General features: G+C 44.7%; 1 protein-coding gene across 2 annotated transcripts in view; it reads right to left on the bottom strand.

Moving 5' to 3' along the window:
* Window positions 1-358: 358 nt before the first annotated feature.
* Window positions 359-21998, bottom strand: part of NBAS (NBAS subunit of NRZ tethering complex) — a 340101-nt gene continuing 318461 nt past the window's right edge. For both annotated transcript variants that reach the window (XM_068564082.1, XM_068564081.1), the window contains 4 exons: window positions 21850-21989; window positions 17828-17966; window positions 12442-12570; window positions 359-788 (listed from right to left, as the gene is read on the bottom strand). In XM_068564082.1, the coding sequence (XP_068420183.1) occupies window positions 513-788; window positions 12442-12570; window positions 17828-17966; window positions 21850-21989 (684 nt within the window). In that variant the 3' untranslated portion in view covers window positions 359-512. The remainder of the gene's footprint in view (window positions 789-12441; window positions 12571-17827; window positions 17967-21849; window positions 21990-21998) is intronic.

Genomic DNA, 21998 nt, shown 5'->3' on the forward strand with positions numbered 1-21998 from the left:
AACCTGTGAGATAAATAACACAACTCTCATTTTCTACAGGACAGACTAAGGCTCCGAGAGGGAGTACTTTGCCCAAAGTCGCATAACTAACCTGACACGTGACTCCAGGTCCGTCCTTCCTCCGTCCAGGACGTGCTCCAGCCACGGGCCATTCCACAAGCTCTCCCCTTCCACCACCACCACAGCCCATGGCCTGAACTGCAGTTTTAGACACTGTATTAATTGTATTCTATCAGGAGAGACGGTTCACAAAATAAATAAATAAATAAGAAGAGTCCAGTCTCTCTTAGTAGGAAAGTACGTTCACCAGTCGCTATAAGAAAGAAAAAAAAGTTAAAAAAAAAAAATGGCCGCTTGCTCATCGTTTATATACAGCTTTATTTGCAATTCGCTGAAACCACTGGGAACAACTGACAGGTACACGTGTTGCCTCTGGAAACAGCATTGGGCTCTGGAGGCTCTTCCCCCAGGGAGCTGAGACCGGTGACGGCGGCGGCCGCGGGCGGGCGTGCTCACAGCCAGCGCTGCGCTGCACCCAGGGCTGTGCGGAAGGTCCTCAGGGCCCGATGGGTGCCCCGCGCGGCCAGGAGGAGTGACCCGGCTTCGGCCTCGTGGCCGGCGGCCCGCAGGTGTCTGGCCAGCTCCTCCGCATCCCAGCGCCCTTGCTGGGGGCTGGCCAAGAGGTGCTCGACGAGACGTGGGTAGAAGGGAGTGGAGACGCACTTCACCAAGAGCTTGGCGTCCAGGAGCAGGGAGAGAAGTTCTCGGTCGCAGTTTGAATCATTCACCTGCAAGAAGTAAGACAGGCAGACGTGAGGGGTGGGCGTTGCTGACTCCCCACCAGCAGACACAGACACAGCCCCGCGGGTGTGCTGGGCGCTGCCCTGCTGCCTTTGTCATCAGAAACCCCTTTACCCTGGCTAACAGCGCCTGCTCCGAGAAGCACACACAGGGCACGAGCGTCTCTGGCGTCACACACACGGGACGACAGACCCGGTCTCCTTTTCACGTAAGACATGGCCACGTACCAAGACCCCCTGGGATCACGGTGGCGGCTCCCACATCGAGTGTCAGAAGTTGTGCTAAACGCCGGACATGTCCTCCTTCACTGGGTCCTCTCGGTCCGCCCTGTCAAGCCAGCACTTTAACCTCCTGACTTCACAGATTAGGAAACTGATGGGTAAGAATTTCGCTTAACATCGTGGTCGGTAAACTGTGGAGCCAGAGTCTGAATAGAGGTCAGTCATGACTTCAAAGCTCGAGCTTGTTAACAACCACATTTACCATTTTATTTGTGCTTCACCATGGTCCATATTCCTTAACCTCAAACCTCTCCTTTATGTAGATCCCTGTGAAAAAAATTCTTTTCGGAACAAGAAAACCCTTTTTCTACTCCACTGAGAAAGTACATCCATCGACCCCACTGTTGTAAATAGGATAACCGACAGGAGGTGTTTAAAAGCTATTCTTGCTTAAGCCTCTAGAAAGCTTAGCACAAAACTCACCTTTTTAAAACAAGTTTTCTGTGCTCTTTCAGTTGCATATTTTCTGTACTTTCTCCCTGGTCTTATCTTCTTGGCCTATGCATGGTTTTCCATGGCTTTGACACTTAGCTTATATTTTTCTGTTTTATTATTATCCATATTTTCATAAGGAATCAAGTCAACACGAATCACAGACCAAAATTCAGAGCTTCTCATTTACATTGGGGTGTCATAAAACAGCTTCACGACAGCTTCTTCTTCATGTCACTGCGCACTTTTAATAGTTTTGGGTATAGTAACCACAGAAATAATGTGGCATTTCAAAACCAATTATCTCATGTTTGGACCAACTCTACTACGTCACTGTACACGGCGTGAGTGCTCTGTGACAAGGAGGAAAGGCTACTGGAGACAAGAAGGTCAAGGGTGTCGACTGGCTGCCAAGGATTAAAACAAAAGAAGTTCCCGAGAATAAAAGTTACTGCCCACTACCAGACGGTGCCTATCTTGCCTACCAACCAGTGATCCTTCAAAACCCCACAAAGATGTCAGCTCCAGTGCCATCTTCTTGGTGACATTTCCCCTAGATCTCCTGGCCAAGCTGACCCCCCTCGCCCCACACTCCAGGACGCCGTACACACGCCTCTCCGGGCTGTATTACCGTGCTTGGTCTGGCTGCCTTCCTACCGTCCTGGGAGCTTCTTGAGGGCACGGGGGGCTGGTGCCCTTTCATTTCAGCATCCAGTTTAATTCGCACTCATTAAATGGTTGAATGAACCTACCTCGCTGAACCCTGTCACATTTTTGTAAAGTGCACACGTACGCGACTGAACGAGATTCTAGACTCAGAACTGGAGAGTCCTGCAAACTCTGGGCGTCTTTTCTTCAGCCTCTCATTGCATCAGCAGTTACATTCCGCTCACCCACCTCTGACTCACGAAGACTCTGAGGTTGAACTCGATTTCCCACTTTTTGTTTGTTTTCGTTTTTAGAGGTGGTGACAAAGGCAACTGGTACAAGACCAGCTTTTCTGCTGCTGAAAGTAGCAGAAGAGCTTTCCATCCTCCCCACCGGGGGCTGCTTACGAAGGTTCTGCATGTCTTCTTTCCCTCCTTTCTCTTTTGCTCCAGAGTAGGGAACCAGGACCTGAACCCCAGCACGCTGCCTGCCACTTCCCGAGAGGCCCTCACGTGCCGCTGAGGCACCTTCTCTGTAAGCCTTAAAACGTCCCTTTAAGACAGTTCTGATCTCATTTGACAGACGCATAAACTGAGGCTCAGTGAGGCCAGAGCCGTGTGTCAAGCATCAAAAGGCTGCTCCACGGTGAGCTGCCCAGGAGCCCTCAGCTCGGACTAGACCGTGCGTTTACTGTTTGTTCCCCCCCGACCCAGACTACGAGCTCCTCCAGAGCAGAGATGGTGTGTCCTCTGTTCACCCTGCAGCCCCAGGCCCAGAAGAGCGTGGGCCTCATGGGAGGAGCTCAGCAAGATCTGTGGAATGAATACGTGAAGAATGAGTTACTTCGAAGCTCGCATCCTTTCACGGTACACCGCAGCCTCGACACACGCTCGTGTGAGCGTGCACACACACACACGCGCACGAGTGGCAGCTGAGTGACTGTGCGTGTTGTTAGTTTGGTTCACTGTTAAAAATAAAGAATCCTTCCACCTAACCCTCCAGGAGAGAACAGAGTGTGTGCCAGGATGCTACAGGCAAATGTTTGATAAAATACGTGGATAAAAGTCTCAGCGTCCAAACACTGCAGGGCGATACTTTCTTTGCTGCCCTGAATAAGTCTTCAAGGCTAGGACACCTTTATTATTCTTTCTGTTGACTCACGCACCCTCCCTCTGGGGGCCTGAAAGGCTCCTAGAAAGGGAATGATGGATTTTTCCAGCTCGAGGAGGCGACAGGGGTTCTGTCAATGCCAGCAGCTGCGGCTGCTCTGATCCCCTCTTCTGTTTGCTTCTCTCCAGCGCAATGACATCCTGAAAATTGGTTTCCCGCTGGATGTGCCTTCCGGATAACTGCCCGTGTCCTAAGGCAGGGTGGGTGTCCACCCTCCAAGAGCTCTCCGTCTACTCTCCCGGCTGAGGAAGCCTAAGGCTGAAGTCACGGAAGTGGACTCCGACATTTCCCCTGTGGTCCTGGCCCGCTCAGAGGTTCCCTAGGGAGAGGCAGAGGCAGAGACTGCGGACCTCCACTGAGCCTGGGCCGTGGCCAGGGGAGGGCGTGGGGGAAATTCTGGTTTAGCCCCTCATAATCAAATGCTGGGAAAATGAAGGGGCTGACTTTGCTTCCTCTCTCTGGCCTTCCACCTGATTCTGGCTCTTTGCAAGATGTACAGAATGGCCAGAGTATACTTTATAATTGTCATGTGCAGGGAAAACACTGCATAGACATTTATTCTGTACATATTTGGGACAAAACAGAGAATGAAAGAATACAGAAAGGAAGAGAAGGCCTTTCTAAGGACCCATTCCAACAACTGCGTTTTGACGAAGAGGAGCCTGAGGGTCAGAGAAGGAAAGGATTGCCCGAGGTCACAGGCAGCCAAAGCCACTCCTCCCCACACACCAAGCCCCTGCCTCCGGGCCACCAAGGCCAGCCTGAGTCCTCCTCCTCAGCACAGCGAAGCTCCTGGCATCATCGCGACATCGTGGAGCTGCTACGTTAATTTGTCAAGCCTCAGCTGGTCTTCGTTTTTCCTGTTTTTGACTAAAATCCTAACTTAAGCCACTAATCATCTGGTACTACCTACCACAGAAGCCTACACCTGTCTTACCAGTTAGAATTACTCATTCAACCTGCTTGATTTATCTTTTTGAAATAAAAAGAAAAAAATAGAAATGGTTTTAAAAAAGAAAGAAGTCTTCTGTATCAGGATCACCACAAGAAAATTATTTTATCCACCTTTTCTCTCTAGTAATTATCCATATGCAAATATATTTTCACAATCAATCCTGTGACATTTGTACCTACTTTTCTCATATGCTGAGAATTTTTAAAAACTATTTTCACACAGTTTTCATTCCTAAAAAGTTTAATGGCTGCGAAGTAGTCTATTGAACAAGTTATTTAACTTCCCCTGCTATAAATAGCTATTTATAATCATTTGATATTATTGAAACACTACAAGTGAATGGTTTTTACACACATCCTTTCTTTATTTGAATTATCTCCTTAAAATAAGTTATTAGGAGAGGTATAACTGGGGTCTTATGGGATGACATGTATCCCCCCAAATTCATATGTTGAAGTCCTAACCCCCAATACATGAGAATGTGACTGTATTTGGAGATAGGGCCTTTAAAGAGGTAAATAAGGTTTAATGAGTCATTTGGGTGAATCCTAATCCAGTTTCATTGGTGTCTTTATAAGAAGAGAAGATGACACACACACATAAACCCAGAGGCAACCACATGCGGACACGGGGGGGAAGCAACCATCTACAAGTCAAGGAGAGAGGCCTCAGAAGAAATCAATCCCGCTGACACCTTGATCTTGGACTCTGGGCCTCCAGGATTGCAAGAAAACAAATCTCTAGGGTGTAAGTTGCTCAGTCTGTGGTACTTCGTTATGGCAGCCTGAGCAGACTAATACATGGGGCAAAGCATCTGAAACAATTCTTGGCTGAGGATGTGAGAGCAGTGTAGTCACCCAGGGACGTGGGCCGTCCAGCTCACAGTGGTGCTATCAGGGGAGGAGTGCGTCAGTTCCACTGCAAACTTCTCAGCTTTGGATGTTATTATTTTGAAAAGAAACTCATGTTGCTAATTTAGGAGATATGCATAGGGACCTCAAAGATGATTCTACTTCAATTTGTTTATTTGCAAGAATGAATTTTTTCCATACATTTCCTGTCATTTTTATTTTTTTCTTGTGGGAAGGATCAAATCCTTTGCTCATTAACTCGAGTTTCAACATCATTTTCCACATGTGAAGGAGTTCTTTGTATAACTTAAATATTAAATTTGACTTTAGTTACTGATGTAGTGGACATTCTAATCTGTTGTTTGCAATTCTGTTTTGGTTACTTGTTGTCTTGTAGAAGTTTTACATTTTTATATCATCAGGAAAGGATCTGTTCCTTTATGATTCTTTTCCTATTGCTTTAAAGCTTAGAAGCTATACTTGCTTGAAGGATCTGATATGTACGCGTGTATGTGTATGTGTGTGTGTGTGTGTGTGTGTGTGTATATACATATACATATATATAATTTTCTGATTTTAAAAATATCTTAACTTTTCAATTGGTCGGGAATCACTTTGGTATATGGTCTGGGGAAAATCACGCATCCCTGACATTGGCTGGATTGGTGCTTTAAGGGCTTGAGGAAGAAAATATATTCGGTCATTTTTGGAGTCAGTTGGATGCTTGAAATAAATATGTGAGAAGTCCAGGAGGATTAGTTGATTTAATTCCTCTGATCAAATAACTTTGAATTAGAGTGCGAAGTAGTCGTCTTGTGAAGAGAAAGCAGACAGGCTTTTGGGTGAGAGACCAATTTCCAATCCTGGCTTTTTAGCTACATAGATGTATGACCTTGTTAAGGATAATCTCTCCAGGCCCCAGTTTCCACATGTGAAATACAGACAACAGACAGGGGTTGAGATAATCTATGTTTTTAACTGCCTAGCACAATGCCTGGTATAGAGTTCAAGTTCAGTAAATGGCTGGAGCTATTACAGTCAAACAAATCAGGAATAAAGCATAGAAGAAGAAGGCCTTACATATATCATACAATGAGTAAAAGGCTTGCCTTCTCTGTCAGTGATTTTTTTTTTTTGTTCGGTGATTAATTTTTGAGAATAAATGAAACTTTGCAGATCTTGGGGAAAAAAACTTATTAAAGCACAAAGCACTACTGTCTTGCAAGCCATTAAAATGTTAACTGCTTAATTCCTGTTTCAACAATAGGTAATGAACCTTCTCTGAATTAAATCTTTATGAATCTATACGAAGCTAAGAGTAATTTTACGAATCTATACGAAGCTAAGAGTAATCACAGTAAGGAGAGAAGCTGAAATCCTAGTAGCCTAACGCATGCAGGACCTCATTTCAATTACTTTAAAGAAGATTATTTAATATTATTTCACCGTTTACTTTAGGGAAGGATATTTGTCTCACTGCTACATATACTATTACTAATAAAAGTTATTAAATATATCAACTACAAGTGCAGAAAAATAAAAGGGCAACAGCAGTGTATACTTGGAATAAGAAAAATGCCTGCAGGTAACTTTTTGTTTTCTCTATTTATTTGCATGACATTCAGACTCCATTTCTCGGCACACCATCAGCCCTATTCCTGGCGTGGGATTTAGTAGTACACATACCTCTTCTCAATTCAAAATTAGGACAGTCCTCTGACTGAGGATGTAACAATGGGAGAGAATCTTTGAAGATTCAAGCTTGGTCACCTCTATGACCCATTCTGGGGCCCTGAGTTTGGCTAGTTCCAAACTCTGTACTTGCTCCCTTTCTACTTTGCTTAATTCCTTGTGTTATTATTTCATATGTCAATCTCCTGATGAGATAGTTCCTCTACACAGAGGGATGGTATTTTATTTCATCTTTACAAATGTCCTGCCCATTCCTCACTGCAGCACACAGTACCAGCCTATGCACAATGGTACTTTATACGTCTGTTCACACTAAGTAAGGCAGCCACCCACCAGAGCTGTCTAGAAATCTAATAGGTTAGCCCATAGGGAGTGAGCTGCCTGTCGCTAGAGGCAACCAGCTGAGACTATTGGGAGATATTCTGTTGCAGAGCTTCCTTCACTGAGAAGACCAACTACCAGCTGAGGATGAAGGAAGATGGGTGAAAGCAACATGTCTAGGTATGTACAAGTTAAAATCGTATTTAGAAATAAGTAGATATGCCCAAAATTCTGAGAAGAAGAGCCTGGTACTAAAAGAGACAAAAGAACAGTGATTGTAAAAATAGGTCAGTTTCGTAGAGAATGGACTTGAGGACTCGGGGAGGGGGAAGGGTAAGCTGGGACGAAGAGAGAGAGTGGCATGGACATATATACACTACCAAACGTAAAATAGATAGCTAGTGGGAAGCAGCCGCATAGCACAGGGAGATCAGCTCGGTGCTTTGTGACCACCTAGAGGGGTGGCATAGGGAGGGTGGGAGGGAGGGAGACGCAAGAGGGAGGGGATGCGGGGATATCTGTATACATATAGCTGATTCACTCTGTTATACAGCAGAAACTAACACACCATTGTAAAGCAATTATACTCCAATAAAGATGTTAAAAAAAAACACGTCAGTTTAATGTCAATTGGTATCTGTAAGAGATACAGGAAAACACTCACTTGATCCTTCTTTGCATGACTGGATCGCTTCAGCCTAACCTGGTTTGGATAACGCTTAGAAGAAAACCAGCTGACATAAGGGCCAAAACAAAAGAAGGGCTTTGCAGACACCAAACAGGGTTGTTAGGAGCCCAGCCCAAGGTCCCTGTTATCACAGCATGCTGAGGCCAGGAGGGACACGTGTAAGCCTGACTTCAACACGAGAAGGCAGTATCACGGGAGGGCTACAGCAGGGACAGATGCTCACCAGGGAGGTCCTTGTTGGAAATCTGGATTGAGTTAAAGGAGGAACAAAGAAAGGAAGGTTTCCCGGTTTTATATACATGTTGGCCCTTGAACAACGTGGGTCTGAACTGTGCTGGGCCACTTACACGCGGATTTTTTTTCAGTAGGAAATACTACGGCACTGCACAGTCCCTCGTTGGTTGAATCCACGGATGTGGAGGAACCTCAGATGTGGATTCAGAGGATACAGAGGGCCAAGCCTAACGTACACGTGGATTAAGCCCTGTGCTGTTCAAGGGTCGACTGTAAACGTGTTAATCCAAGCATGCTTTTCTGAGAATCTTTAAAGCTCTCCCTCCAACCTGGACACTGGTCACTGTGAGTAATGTTGTAGGCTCCAGCGCCTTCATGGCAAAATTAAAGGAGATAAGAATCACATTTATTAAAACCATGAAGGACTGTGTTGTGGAAGCAGTTGCACCGGGCAGAACTGAGATCCACATGTTCAAGTTAGAGGCTGCAGGCTTCATTCCAGAGGTGCTCTCTCATTAGGGCTTTCAAAGCACAGCACAGAGCGCCCAGCGAGTGGTCGGCTCCCCACCCCTAGCCGGGCTGGACCAGGGCCCAGTGACTTAGCGGATTTGAAAAAGGAAGCCCTATACCGGGCAAGCTGTCGAACTAGCTCTGCGCTATTCTTTTCAGTGTTGATACTATATGGTTTAAGATGCTTTCAGCAAGTTCACTTCTCTGTGGAGATAACCCTTTTCCAATATCAGAGAGCCCACTCAGTTAGGTCAAAAGAAGCGGCGTGGTCAAGTGCAGGCTCTGAACGCTGGATCCAGGGTTTCAATTTCAGGTCAGGCTACTCACTAGCCGTATGACCTCTGAGTCTCAGTGTTTTCATCTGCGAAACCAGAAATGGTATCTTTCCAGAGGATTATTAAAAAGAGAAGGTCAGGATGTTCCTATTATAATACCTGGCACAGTTGGAACTGGAAGATAGTTATTACTAGCATCAGGGAGAAACACTTAATTAGGTGCCAAAGGTCTTAAACCCTTCCATGAATGATTCTTTTAATAGGCACGTGGTCCAGGACAGCCCCTGCGATGTGGCGTCGGGCAGAGGCACCGAGCAGTACTAAAAAGGACGAAGCCGTGAAGAGCAGAAGCAACCACACATCTAGAATTATGAATCGGGAAATGTTTCAGTCTATGAAGCTATTGTAAATACATATCTGCTTACTTTGATGGAATGAGTCAAGAGACTTCCACCTGGTAGAAAGTATCCCAGAGATGAGATTCAAACCCACCAGCAAGGAATATACTTCTTGCAGAGAAGAAGGTTTTGAAGGTGAGCTCTAAATCTCACCAAGGCTGATGGAGAGGGAGATCTGGCAGGCAGGACCACACCAGGGTTTTAATTATTCATCAGCGACATAATCTCTAAGAAGGCCTTTCTACTTCTGGCCTAGGAAAGAGGCTGTTGGTCATTTACCAGAGGCTTGCAATTTCAGAAAAAGCTTAGAGAAATAAGTGAGCACCGCTGTTGGAGGAGAAGCTGGTATAACCTCTGGCATCAGCATTAAGTACCATCCTTTTAAATGTAAACACCTATAAAGCTGTCAGTATCTTATAACAAATAGCGGGATAATACAAGCTATCAGCGGGCAAGTGGAGGCGTTTTTCTGCCTGGATCCACGCACTGTGCAGGAACAATTGCCCATCAGAGGAGTTCCTTTGACAGATGTTTTTTGTTTTTGTGTTTGTTTTTGTTTTTAATGTCAACAGGGATTACCGTCAACAACCAAAAGGGCAGAAACGAGTTACTGATGAACTCAGGGCCCCCCAGTAATGGACAGAGTGAATAGCAAAATAAACACAAAAAAAGAAAGCCAACATTTCATATTTTTCACTGTAATACCAAGTATGATTTAAAATAGCTTGACAGGAGCCCTGCAAAAAGGCCCAATGAAACTCTTCCCTTAGAAAAGTATAACATGATTTTTTAATGGTGCTGGGAGAGCAATGATAAATTATAGTAATTTCTTTTCATTTATATCGCACTCTTGAAACGACAAAATTACAGAGATGGAGAACAGCTCAGCAGCTGCCACTGGCTGCTGGGTGGGTGGGGGAGGAGGGGGTGGCTGTGGCTGTAAGGGGTGGCCTGGGGCATCCTTGTGACGGAGCTGCTCTGGATCTTCACTGTAGTCACGTGAATCCCCAGGTGGCAATACTGCATAGAACTTTACGCACAGACACACACACACCAGGGCACGTCAAACTGTGAAATCCAAATAAGGCCCAGAGATTGTATCACTGCCAACGTCTTGGTGATAATTATACTACAGTCATGCAAGATGTTACCGCTTGGGGAAACTGGGTGAAGGGTACAAAACATCTTGCTGTTATTTTCTACAACCAAATGTGAACGTAAAATTATCTCAAAATAAAAAGTTAAAAAATGTTTAAAAACTGGAAGAATCTGCAACACTTTATCTCTCTGGAGGATGCAAAAGCTTCCATGAACACACTTGAAGGTCACAGATGGGCCAGCCTAAGGTGAGTACTCAACTTAGAGCAGAGAAGTTACAAGTCAGTGTCATTACTGAATTCCTAAAAGCAAGGGTCTCAGTGGTAGGTAAGTGACTTACCTCAGCAATTTACACCTCTGGCTTTGATTTTCGCACCTGAAGGCCACAGAGGTTCTGGGTGTTCTCATCACAACCCTAGGCGAACCACCCACAGACTTTTAGCACAGTGCTGCACGTCAAACGTGCAGATCAGAGTGTTATGGAGGGAAACTAGTGCCATTTAAAAATGACTTGGGTGATGCAACATTCCCATTTGATTTCTTATTTTGAGGGTGTGTGCCCGTGTGCGTGTGCACATGCGTGTATGCAGGGGTGTGTGGCAGGCGGCAGGGCTGCTTCACAAAGTTAGGGAGCCTCCCTTCTAGTTGCGGTTCTGATGCATTTGAGATAAAGAAGCTTTAAAAATGGAAACTGACACGCTCGCCTATGGGATTCAGGAGTGTGTCAGGAATGCCCTACACAGGATGAACAGGGAACGGCAATGTTTAATACATCACTGTTTTATTCTCAAAGGGGCCCATGGCAAGTTTTAGTGGGAAGACCTGAGCAGAGATATGAATACGTTACAAGGGTGGTGAGGGAAAAAAGACACTGAAAGTATGCAGCCTGATTTTCTCCAGTTTTCCCTTCTTCCTGATGTCTTGGATTTGCAATTAAAAATCAGCTAAGAAAAAAGAAAATCTCACTGCAGTTCTTAGTTTCTTGTAAATTCCCAACATTATGCAACTCATATTTCAGCACAGAGAGACAGGGAGGTTACCACTGGACAAGTCCCCTCAATTCCCTACTTCAGTCTAGTTTCTAGAAAGGCCCTTGTTATGCTCAACTATCAGTGATAACGAAGGGCATTTTTATCAACACAAAATCTTTACAGAAACTTTACATTATTTTGAAAATACACCTAAATGAATAAAGGCACTAGGTTTTTCTCATTTTGTTCATTATTACTGTTTCCAAATGCAATTATGTTCTGCTTTCTGCATCCTTCGTCATTAACAAAATTGTACATCCATGCATCTTTTCATCACTCTCTTCACTGCACCACTGCTCCAGGATCCTTCTGCCCTCTCTGGTCCCTAGAAGACATCCTCTTATATTTCTGTTAAAGCACACACATACACGCTTCAAATGAAAGAATGATCGCCCTGCAGAAGGGTTTCAGTAAGGATCATACAATGCAAATTCATTAAACACAACCCTGAGCTATCTAATCCTAAAGTGTAACATTTAAAAAGGGAATTGAAAGTTTCTTCCTTAATCATGATAACAAGGCAACAGCCTTGAGGGAGGACTCTCCAGCCTTGACACTAGCCCCCCATTCCTCAAGCCAGGAGGGGCTTCAGTGGTGGTGTCGGCCGCCAGAGGAAACACGAGCTTGAGATTTCCGACGGTGCCAGGAAACACGACTCTTTCTCACCTGTAATTAGTAGATAGCCAAACACATGCAGGCACAGAAAACCTGCTTGATGCCAGGAGCTCCTCAACCAAGATTTCAAGTGGCAAGGACTAGTCCGCTAGCCCCAGGCTGCTTTGACATTTTCTTAAAGAGACTAATACACTGCTTCTCTAGAGAAAATGCTTCATGGTCTGGATTTGTATTCTCGGCACCTAAACCCAGAGTGTGGTTCATGGGAAGAGTTTAGTGAATGTTTGTAAAATAAACAAATATCTACTGCTTAGACAAACAGAAACAGCTATTGTGGTCAGAGTGGAGATATAACAGTCCTGAGTAAATCACGGTTGTTCTTGATGAGAATGGCAATACTAATTCATTTCTCTGAAACTTAAGAAATTCCGCAGGGAGCACCTTAGCAATGGCGGTGACGTGGTCCAGGGCCATGGCGTGCAGATGCTCGTCTTGGCTCTCGAGGAGAAGCTTCAGAGATGGGAGCAGCAGGGCCTGGTGTAGCAGCAGTGAGCACAGCTCCTTCACACCCTGGAACCACAAGGGCAACTTTGTGAGTGAGAAGGAAAGGAAGCGCATCGAAGCGCTGGCATGATTCTGCTTGTGTCTTTCCACACCTTTTCCTATGAGTGTGTGTCTGTGTTTGTACAAAATGCACACATGGGACCACCCTGATTTAGTGTTTGGTACCTGTTTCACTCACTTCACCGTCTATTCATAAAATCTTTCCAAGTATCAGATATTCATCTACAACGTTGCTAGTTTAATGGCTGCATAGGATCCCGATGGATGGATATAGGACTGGAATTTATTTTCCTAAACTCTCAGAGCCCTAGTTTCCTCCCAAGTAAAACAGAGGTAAACTGTATCTACTCTGCAGTGTGGGGTGGGTGTGTGTGTGTGTGTGTGTGTGAATAAGTATTAGTGAATAATAATGTACAATGCTAGCATATACTAGACGCTTAACAATAAAAACTATTGTCAATTGTTAACATTATCAAAAATATCTATCACCCACTGTAACAAAGGAAATCAGCAATTCACATCTTTTAAAACCTGTTTGTAGCTAATGTCAATGTAAACTGGATGCTTGATATATTTAAGATGTTCCATCTTCATGAAAACTATCTGTGGTCCAGAAAAATGAAAATGGATTTAGATCGTCACAGACATATTTGCATTTTATTCGCGGCTCTTTTTTTACGCTGGCTGAACCTGCCATCAGAGAGCAGGCTTTTCTATAAGATAACAAATGATAACCTTTCACAACAAAAGTATAAAAGTATAGAAAATAAATTTTCAAGCTATTTTTCCCTGCTGGGTTACATGTTCCCTCGGTGTCCCGACTTCAGCTGTAACGTGAAGAACAGAACACTTGGACCAAAGACCGGACAATGAGTGCAGCCTCATTATATAAAGCGAGGGCTGTTTTTGAAAGAACTGGGGATCACCGCCCTGTGTGGGACGATCTTCCCCTTGTGCTACTCCAACAGGAGCACATCGGAGGAGAAAAACTCAAATGTGTGACATTTTCATAATTCCTTTACATTATTATAAAGAGTAGATAAAAGAAGGCTGACATAAAGAAGCCCTACTTAAAAGCTTGGGATAAAGGTCTCTTTGGAATTCCACTCACTGTCTTGTATTAGCTTGCACCCAGCGGGCCACTGCTGGAAATCAGACTGCAAGGCTGTGCCCCCCAAACCCACGTGAACATGATCAATATCGGCTGGGTAACAGTTCTGTAAAATGTGTACTTCAAACACGGATTCTCACTCAGGAAAGAGCTCTGCGTGCCTTAAGGCACATGCCGCATACAGAGGCCTCTCACCCAGCATCTGGGCCAAAGAGAAATGTGGATTTTTAATCTGGGATGCCAAAACCTGCAGAAAACATTTGGGAAGACGAAATACAAACTCCCGTGCGTGAGAGTCTAGCCCAGCTGCCACGCACCCACCTGCTTCCTCTGCCCTCCCCCTGTAGCCTTACGGCCTCGCCCTCCCACCCTGCACAGTCCTCCGAGAGCAGCGCCCGCCCGGGAGACCCTCCTCTCACCACAGGATGCCCAGAGCTGCGCCGTGCAGCAGGGCAGCCGCGGGCCACGTGGGGCTTGTGAGCATTTGAGATGTGGCTACTGCAACTGAGAAACTGCATTTTTAATTTTATTCAATTTCACTTAAGCTTGATTTTCATACCCACCTGTGGCCCGTGGCTACCACAGTGGAGGGTGCAGGAGAGAGTGTGGGTCTTCGCACACGATGTAACCTTTGCTGCCTCTCTCTCTTTGATTAACCCCTACTCATCGTTAGGTCTCAGCTTACAAAGGCACAAGAAAATTCCATTCCCCGTGATGGTACCTCTGATGTCCCAGGTTTGGCGCTCCTATATTCTGGCTATACCTCGTTGAATATTTCCTACGTTATCTGTCATCTTCTATTATTGTAATCATTCGTCTATCTGCCTCACTTGAGGGCAAGAAGGTTTTTCCTTCTCTGTATTCCAAACTTGCTTAGTACATACTGTACCCCAAATTATTTGTATTCTCTCTCTTAACTCTCATATATGCTTATTCAATAAGTTATCAGTAATTGGTAAATAGGTATTTCTCAGTAATTTCTGATATTTGGAAGAAGCATATCACTTGGCTGATCTTAGCTTTGATGAAAAATTTATGGAAATAACCTATACACCCCTTTGAGCAGGCATAATGGCTAGATATCCCACCGCCAGACAAGGACACCCAGGAATGCAAGAATTCATTTTATGAGAGCTACTGAGTGCTTTTTATCTCCTAGCTAACAGTTACTGGCTAAGTACGTACTTGTAATTAAGGACTATACTATACCCACCAGGTATTTTCCCCTGTGTTACAAGAGGACAGTTTATTAGGATGTTTATAAAGGGATTTTGGGAGCTGCAGGAAAGGTCAAAGTAGCAAAGGGAACCACAAAACACCTTATATGGTACGTTCGCAGCTCAAACCTGTCTGGCCATCAGGACACAGAACAACAACGAGAGGCCTTGACTACAGAGGAGCAGGTGGGATGGGGCCCAGAGCCAGACCAGAACCCTGGGCGCTGGTCCTCCCTGTGGACTGGGGTTTATGGCGATGCCCTGGGCCCTGTGGCTGATGGTTGTCAGAACAACGGGACCGGTCCACCAGCGGTCCTTCTGTCCTCACGCCACCCTCCCACTGGTCCTGGGGTATCCAGCACCTAAAGGTGTGGCAGGGCCCACAGCAAGAGCGTGGCGCACAAGGTGTGCAGGGGTGGGTGTCGTCGATCCGAAAAATCAAGCTCTTGACGTCCTCAGGAGTGCCTCAGCCCTGAGAGAGAACGATCACACTAAGACTGAGAAGCCGGGGTCAGCTGGGCTCACTCGTGAGCTGGGGGGCGAGCTCCCACACACCCGCCGCAGCGCCTGCCACGCGAGCTCCTGCTGTGCCTCCGCAGGGACCCTCGGGGGCAGCCACAAGTACATGGAACTTGGGATTTTACATCTAAATGCCAGGAACTTGTTTTATGCCAAGTTGCCAATTTCTGGTTCTACAGGTACCCCGCTCCTGAGGACGCTGCACGCATTGCCATGGATAGAAGCTGAGAAGGAGGATATGTAACTTTCAAGACTGTGGGACACATGACCTGTGAGAAACAGTGATTTTATCTTTCTCTAATATTTTCCATCAGCAAAACCATTGCGGCCATAAGTAAACAAGTACCACGAGCAACAGGAGGCGATCGTGAAAAGAGCCACAAAGAAAAAAATCTCTACATACGGGAACTTGGTAGGAGGACGGGACATGGGGATGAAGGAAAAAGTAAGGCCCTTTAAGTCCCGTCAGAGATAATCAGGCAAATGCATTTCACACACTGTGCAGTAGGGCAACCAAAGGTACTGGAGTAAAAAAAAAGTGAGTCATGGATAATTTTACTGCCATAGTGATGTTAAATCTCATGGAAGTCTGAAATGAGACTATGTAGATTCCAAGTGTGGTAGAATAAACTTAACAAGACATTTCCATTTTATGATAATACTGTTCCTTCCTTGGTAACAATTCTAATTCACATTTGAGCAAATTTAGTGATTAATAAAAATAGTACACGACATTTGCAAGGTTCCTTCAATCATGGCATCCTAAGAAAAAAAATCTACATGTGTACCCAAATAAAATATGGAAAGTAGCAAAGAAAAATGAAGAAAAGTCACTGTGGCAACAGAACTCTTGAGGATGATCTTTCATCTCATCAAATTGCAACAGAGAAGCGATAATGACCTACTTCAAAATGGGGCTCAATCCAGTACCTCACTCCTCACCCCAAGAGAATGATGGACTCATGAGAGGCAGTGAACTAAGTGCTACGGATGAAGAAGTGAAGAGAGAGCCTCAGTTCACACTCCTCCCAGGACTGGAGACCTCACAGAACAGTCAAAACAAGAGTCCCCGCTGAGGTCATGTGGTCTAACCCCTTGTTTCAGAGACGAGAAAGTGGAGGTCCAGAGATCCTACATAATGTTTTCCTAACCTAGATTCAATAGAACTGACAGTAGGACACTTCTGGTGTTTGGTCCTAATCTAACAATGCTTGATCTTAGCTTATGTTAAGGCAGAGATGAAACCCATGTTATTTACTTACCCTGGTGGGGGTAATACAGTGTGTTGAGTCCCCACTCTCTGCAGTATGCTGAATCTGCAGTATGCTGAATCCTGCCTTGGGTGAAACAGAGATGCTACAGCCATGGTTCCTACCCTCCAGGTACTCACAATATAGCAGAGCCCATCACAGGTAGATAAGTATCTGATACAAGCAAATCACAGGCTACTGGAGTAAGGGGAAGTTATCTTTGGTGCTGGTACTTTAAATATTTTATAGAATAATTTTGTCATTCTGGTGGTTGAAGACGTCTTTAAATGGACACAGTATTTTAAATTCAAACAAAGAACACTTAGCCAGTCCTTCATTCAGAAAACAATTCATTAAATGTGCATTCATAATGAGAATATTTTCCTTGAGTGATTACAATGAAGATTCAAAGAATCATATTTACAATTTTATTTTCAAGTTTATCTGCTAAGTGGTAGAAACTCAAAAACCAATTATTCAGTTTAGTGCCATTATCCAAATGCTTAAATTTAAGACATGTAAAGTGTTCAAACAATACATTGCTGAGGTCAGATCCACAGCAGGGGGCTGTAGTTAATATGTGCTTATTTTAGAATGTACAAATTTACATATATATTACACAAGTATCTCTGGGACAGTCATATTATGGGATCAAATAGAGAACAAGGTCAACATGGAGGTGGCTGAGTTTTTACCATGTTTACAGAGAATAAATATTGTGGTTATGCAATCTTATTACAATGATGTCAAAAAAGTATGTGAAAATCAGAGTGGCTGGTTACCTGCCGAGGAGTGCTAAGGTAGCTGCTATGTCACCAAGTGGCCTGGGTCAGCCAGACAGGACGCTTGAGCTACCGTGACCTCTTAGAACAGAAACTTGAGTTAGACATAAAAGGGCACCCAAAAAACCCAGAAAACTGCGTTCTACTCTGGGACTTGTAAAAGGAAAACTGCTTCAGAGCTCCAACAAAGAGGAAATGACCTCAAAGAATCCTTTTAGCCCTGTTTTTCTTTATTTGATCTGTCACAAATTACAGGCTTTACTTTACCTACCGGTAACTTAAGCTAAATGTTCCCCAAGTACAGTCACTGGTAATGTTTATACCAAAGAGCTGGGAAAAGGACAGGGATATCCCCCAGGAAAGCCACCTGAAATACCCACTCACCTCTGCAGGGAGCATCTGTTCGGTGTTATACAAAGAGCGGCAGATTTTCAAAACTTCATTCCCCAGCCCTTCCTTGTTCTCCACCGTACATCGGGTTAGCATTGCTGTGGCCAGTCGCACCCACGGATTACTGGTTACGCTGGTTCGAAGGGAGAAAAATGCAAGGCATGGGAAACGATGAAACTTATAACAATTGTGATAAGGAATTTTAAAACAGAAAAGAAATCCCACTTTTTCAAGTAAAATGCTTTTGGCAAATTGCAATCATAATCTGCATGATGTGTTCCTTCACGTCTATCTTGGAGAAGAGATACCAGCCCACAGAGGGGAAAGAGCTTGCTGTGCTATGGACAAGTGTCCCAGCAGCGTGGAGCCAGTGGGTGGACGCCGACCAGCACAGACTGCTTTGAAGCCCAGCAATTCAGGCTGACATTCTGGCTCCCTGACCGCTTGCGCGAGTCACAGAAGTGACTTATACACTCTCAGCCCAGTTGTATGGTTCTGGGGAGGCCACCCAACCTTTCTGGGCCTTGGTTCTTCTCACTGCGAAAAGGCAATGTAATGTTTTCCTTGCAGGCTTGCATTGCTTAATGAATGACGTTTGTCATTGTGAAGTATCACTCTCAATAGCAGGCACATCTTACTATTTACTTCTCTTATTTCTGAGACACAAAAGCACAAAAGTTTGCCTTTTTGTTTCCCTTCTCTGGCAGCCGCTACGCTGACTTCATAAAAACATCATGATTTATATTTCAAGAGACAAGTGAGTCTCAAGACAAGTGAGTTTCAAGAGTCCTTGTGCCTGAGAAAAACATCACGTGCAACAACAAGGGGACTCAGAATACTAGCCTTTGGCAAAGACTTTGTGTCTCAGCTCAAACTAACAACTTGTGAGGACAACGAATGCTGCTTATTTCAAGGTACAAACAAAGCTCAGAGAGCGTCTGGTTGACGGATGAGTCTTCGTACACTAGAGGACTCGCCCTCTGCTTTCCTCTTTAAAGTCTGGATTCAGTTCTCCTGGGGTTTTCCCTAACAGGCCACCTCCCTGAAGCAGAATTGCACAATGCATCCCCGTGGCTTTGACAACAACTATCAAAACATATTTTCCAGTGTGTCCAGGTCAATCCCAAACTCCCTAACTATCCCTTCCCCCTACCCTTCCCCTCTGGTAACCATAAGTTTGTTCTCTAAGTCTGTGAGTCTGTTTCTGTTTTGTAAATAAGTTCAGCTGCACCATTTCTTTTTAGATTCACACTGCTGTATTTAAAATGGATAACCAACAAGGACCTACTGTATAGCACAGGGAACTCTGCTCAGTATTATGTAACAACCTAAATGGGAAAAGAATTTGAAAAAGGATACATGTATATGTATAACTGGATCACTTTGCTGTATGCCTAAAACTATCACAACATTGTTAATCAACTATACTCCAGTATAAAATAAAAAGTTAAAAAAAATGTATTTTACACCAGCCAGCTGTGACACACTGGAGGAAAACTACAGATCTTCCCTAATGCAAATCTATTATGCTTTCCATACGTGTTCCTACAAGGGACGAAAACCAAAAATCCAAAGTTGGTACCAGTAAATTAGCAGTCATGTGGATCAAGCAAACTTCTTGAAAGTCAAATGTTTGACTTTATCACGTTGATTGGCAACATTCAGTCACTGCCACACTATCCTTCCCTCCCCGCTGCCCCCGCTCCCCTCCCCTTTTTTGGTTGTTTTGGAAGTGCTGGAGTCATACGTTGGATTGTCTGGGGGAAAAAAAGTATTCACAAGTACTTTTAAGGACCTGTTTTAAGTGTTCCCTCATACGTTATCCTGTGCTAAAACACCAATTTGAGCCAGGAAAGAAGCAGAAATGGACTTTGACTTATTATTAAGTCAAATATGTATGCATAACAGGTTATCTCTTAGGTAGAGGAGACACAGCTGGTAAGAGGGTTAAGTAGACTGGTAATGCTTGGTTCTGATGCTAATGATTTCATAAAGGAAGTCTGTAAAACACAGGTTATTAGCAACTTACAAATTTCACACAGGACTACAAAAGCAAGAATATATCTTTGAAAATGAGTATCTTTTTGTCTACAAATGCATTAAATGTTTTAAATGCAGTAAGTGTTTTAAGTAAGCTGAGTTTGCTTCTTGTGGGTAAGTGAGTGATTTGCAATGGTCAGTGTTCCAAAAGTAAAAGAAACTGTAGAACCACAGTTAACTAATCTACTAGAAGTATCATACTTTCAATTTGAAAAATTCTCTTTAGACTCAGAGATCCATTTTGAGTGTATGAAGAAATCTATAATTCAACCCTCATGATCTTCTAAAAAAGGGAAGTATTACTGACAATGTAATGAGTGGGTCCCACATCTATTTCCCATTATCATCTCCTAGGAGCTGTTTAGAAACTGAGGCCCAGGCCCCGGTACCGAGAGTTGGACTTGGCAAGCCAAGCACGGGACTCTGTTTTTTTTTTTTTTTTTAAATTAATTAATTAATTTATTTATTTATTTTTGGCTGTGTTGGGTCTTCGTTTCTGTGCGAGGGCTTTCTCTAGTTGCGGCGAGCGGGGGCCACTCTTCATCGCGGTGCGCGGGCCTCTCGCTATCGCGGCCTCTCGTTGCGGAGCACAGGCTCCAGACGCGCAGGCTCAGCAGTTGTGGCTCACGGGCCCAGTTGCTCCGCGGCATGTGGGATCTTCCCAGACCAGGGCTCGAACCCGTGTCCCCTGCATTGGCAGGCGGATTCTCAACCACTGTGCCACCAGGGAAGCCCCGGGACTCTGTTTTTAACAAGCACCCTCAGGTCCTGAGGCAGCTCTGCCAAGGTAATTGGGAACCAAATGGAAATGCTGTTTCAAGGTACTGTCACAAGTGAAACTAAAGCTTTTATGATGTGGGAACTTGCACTGCACGGTTTCACAGAGTGAAGGTAAGAACCTGTGCTCAAGCACAGATGTCAGCATGCCATCGCTGCCACAGATGCTGGAGATCGAAGAGACGCTTCTTGCCTTTCTGAAAACACTTGGTTAAAAAACCAAGCCAAACCAAAATGCCCCTCTCCTTGGTTTGCTTCAGGAATTCCTAACGGTCTCGTCCGCGGGTGAAGGTAGAGAGGCTTGCCCAGATGTTCCTTAGCGCTCCTAAACTGCTCACGGAATCATTTATTTTCGAGAAAACATCCTTCTTTTACCATCTGAGGTGTGGAGACGTGTACTGGTCTGGGTGCACAAAGTGCTGGCTGACGCGGGAGGAGCAAGGCGAGTCCTGGCCTCCGAGACGTTCGCAACAGAAGCGCGGATGCTCCTGTTTTTTGCCAAGAGGAGCAGCAGTTCTTGACAGACAGCACGTGTGCTCAGAGGAAGTCCGGCCGCTTCTTCCGCAGGACTCCTTGGCTGGCAGCACGGGGGCTGCGTGACTACCGGGGCGGCGCTAGTGGCGGCTGCAGCCTCAGCCTGACACACAGCATCGGCACGGGCGCTGGAGGTTCCAGCAGCTGTTGGAACTCTGTCTCCTCCGCCTCAGGGCCAGGTGCTGCCCGAAGCTGTTTAACTTCTGAGCTTCCATGTTGTCATCTGTAAAATTAGATCACAGCACCTTCCCGTGTAGCTTTTGCTGTGTGACTGGACCGTGTATGTCAATCGCACATAACACTGTGTGTTCTCAATAAACGGAAATTATCAATTTATTCCCCATGGATTCTCAAGTTAGCATTGTAAGCCGTGTTAAAAGAGCGTCCAAACATTTCCTGGTGAAAATACTGGCACAAAATTATTTTGCTGACATTCTAAATCAGATGTTATTATCAAGCATTGTCTCTATTTCTGGATAAAATATTTGGCTTTAGGGGTCAGGAGAAATGGAAAGAAACTGTGATATCTCAAGAAAAACAATTCTAATTTCACCTAAAGGTTTATATTGATTTTATATATTTCTTTCATTGGCTCTTCTGAAGGTAGTGATTTTTTAAACCTAGAGTCTAGATAAATAGAAGTCTACTTTTATGTTAATACTCACGTATATTCCCGTTTCACAGGGGGCCAAGCCTGCAGGAGCAAAGCCAGGTGCTGGAACTCGACCTCTCGGTGACTGGCCTCCAGGAGCTCCACAAAGAGCGAATAGCGCTTCTCTTCATCCTCTGTGTCAGTTACGTCCACCTGGAAGGC

This window comes from Eschrichtius robustus, chromosome 15, assembly GCF_028021215.1.
Source record: "Eschrichtius robustus isolate mEscRob2 chromosome 15, mEscRob2.pri, whole genome shotgun sequence".
NCBI classification, from domain to species: Eukaryota; Metazoa; Chordata; class Mammalia; order Artiodactyla; family Eschrichtiidae; genus Eschrichtius; species Eschrichtius robustus.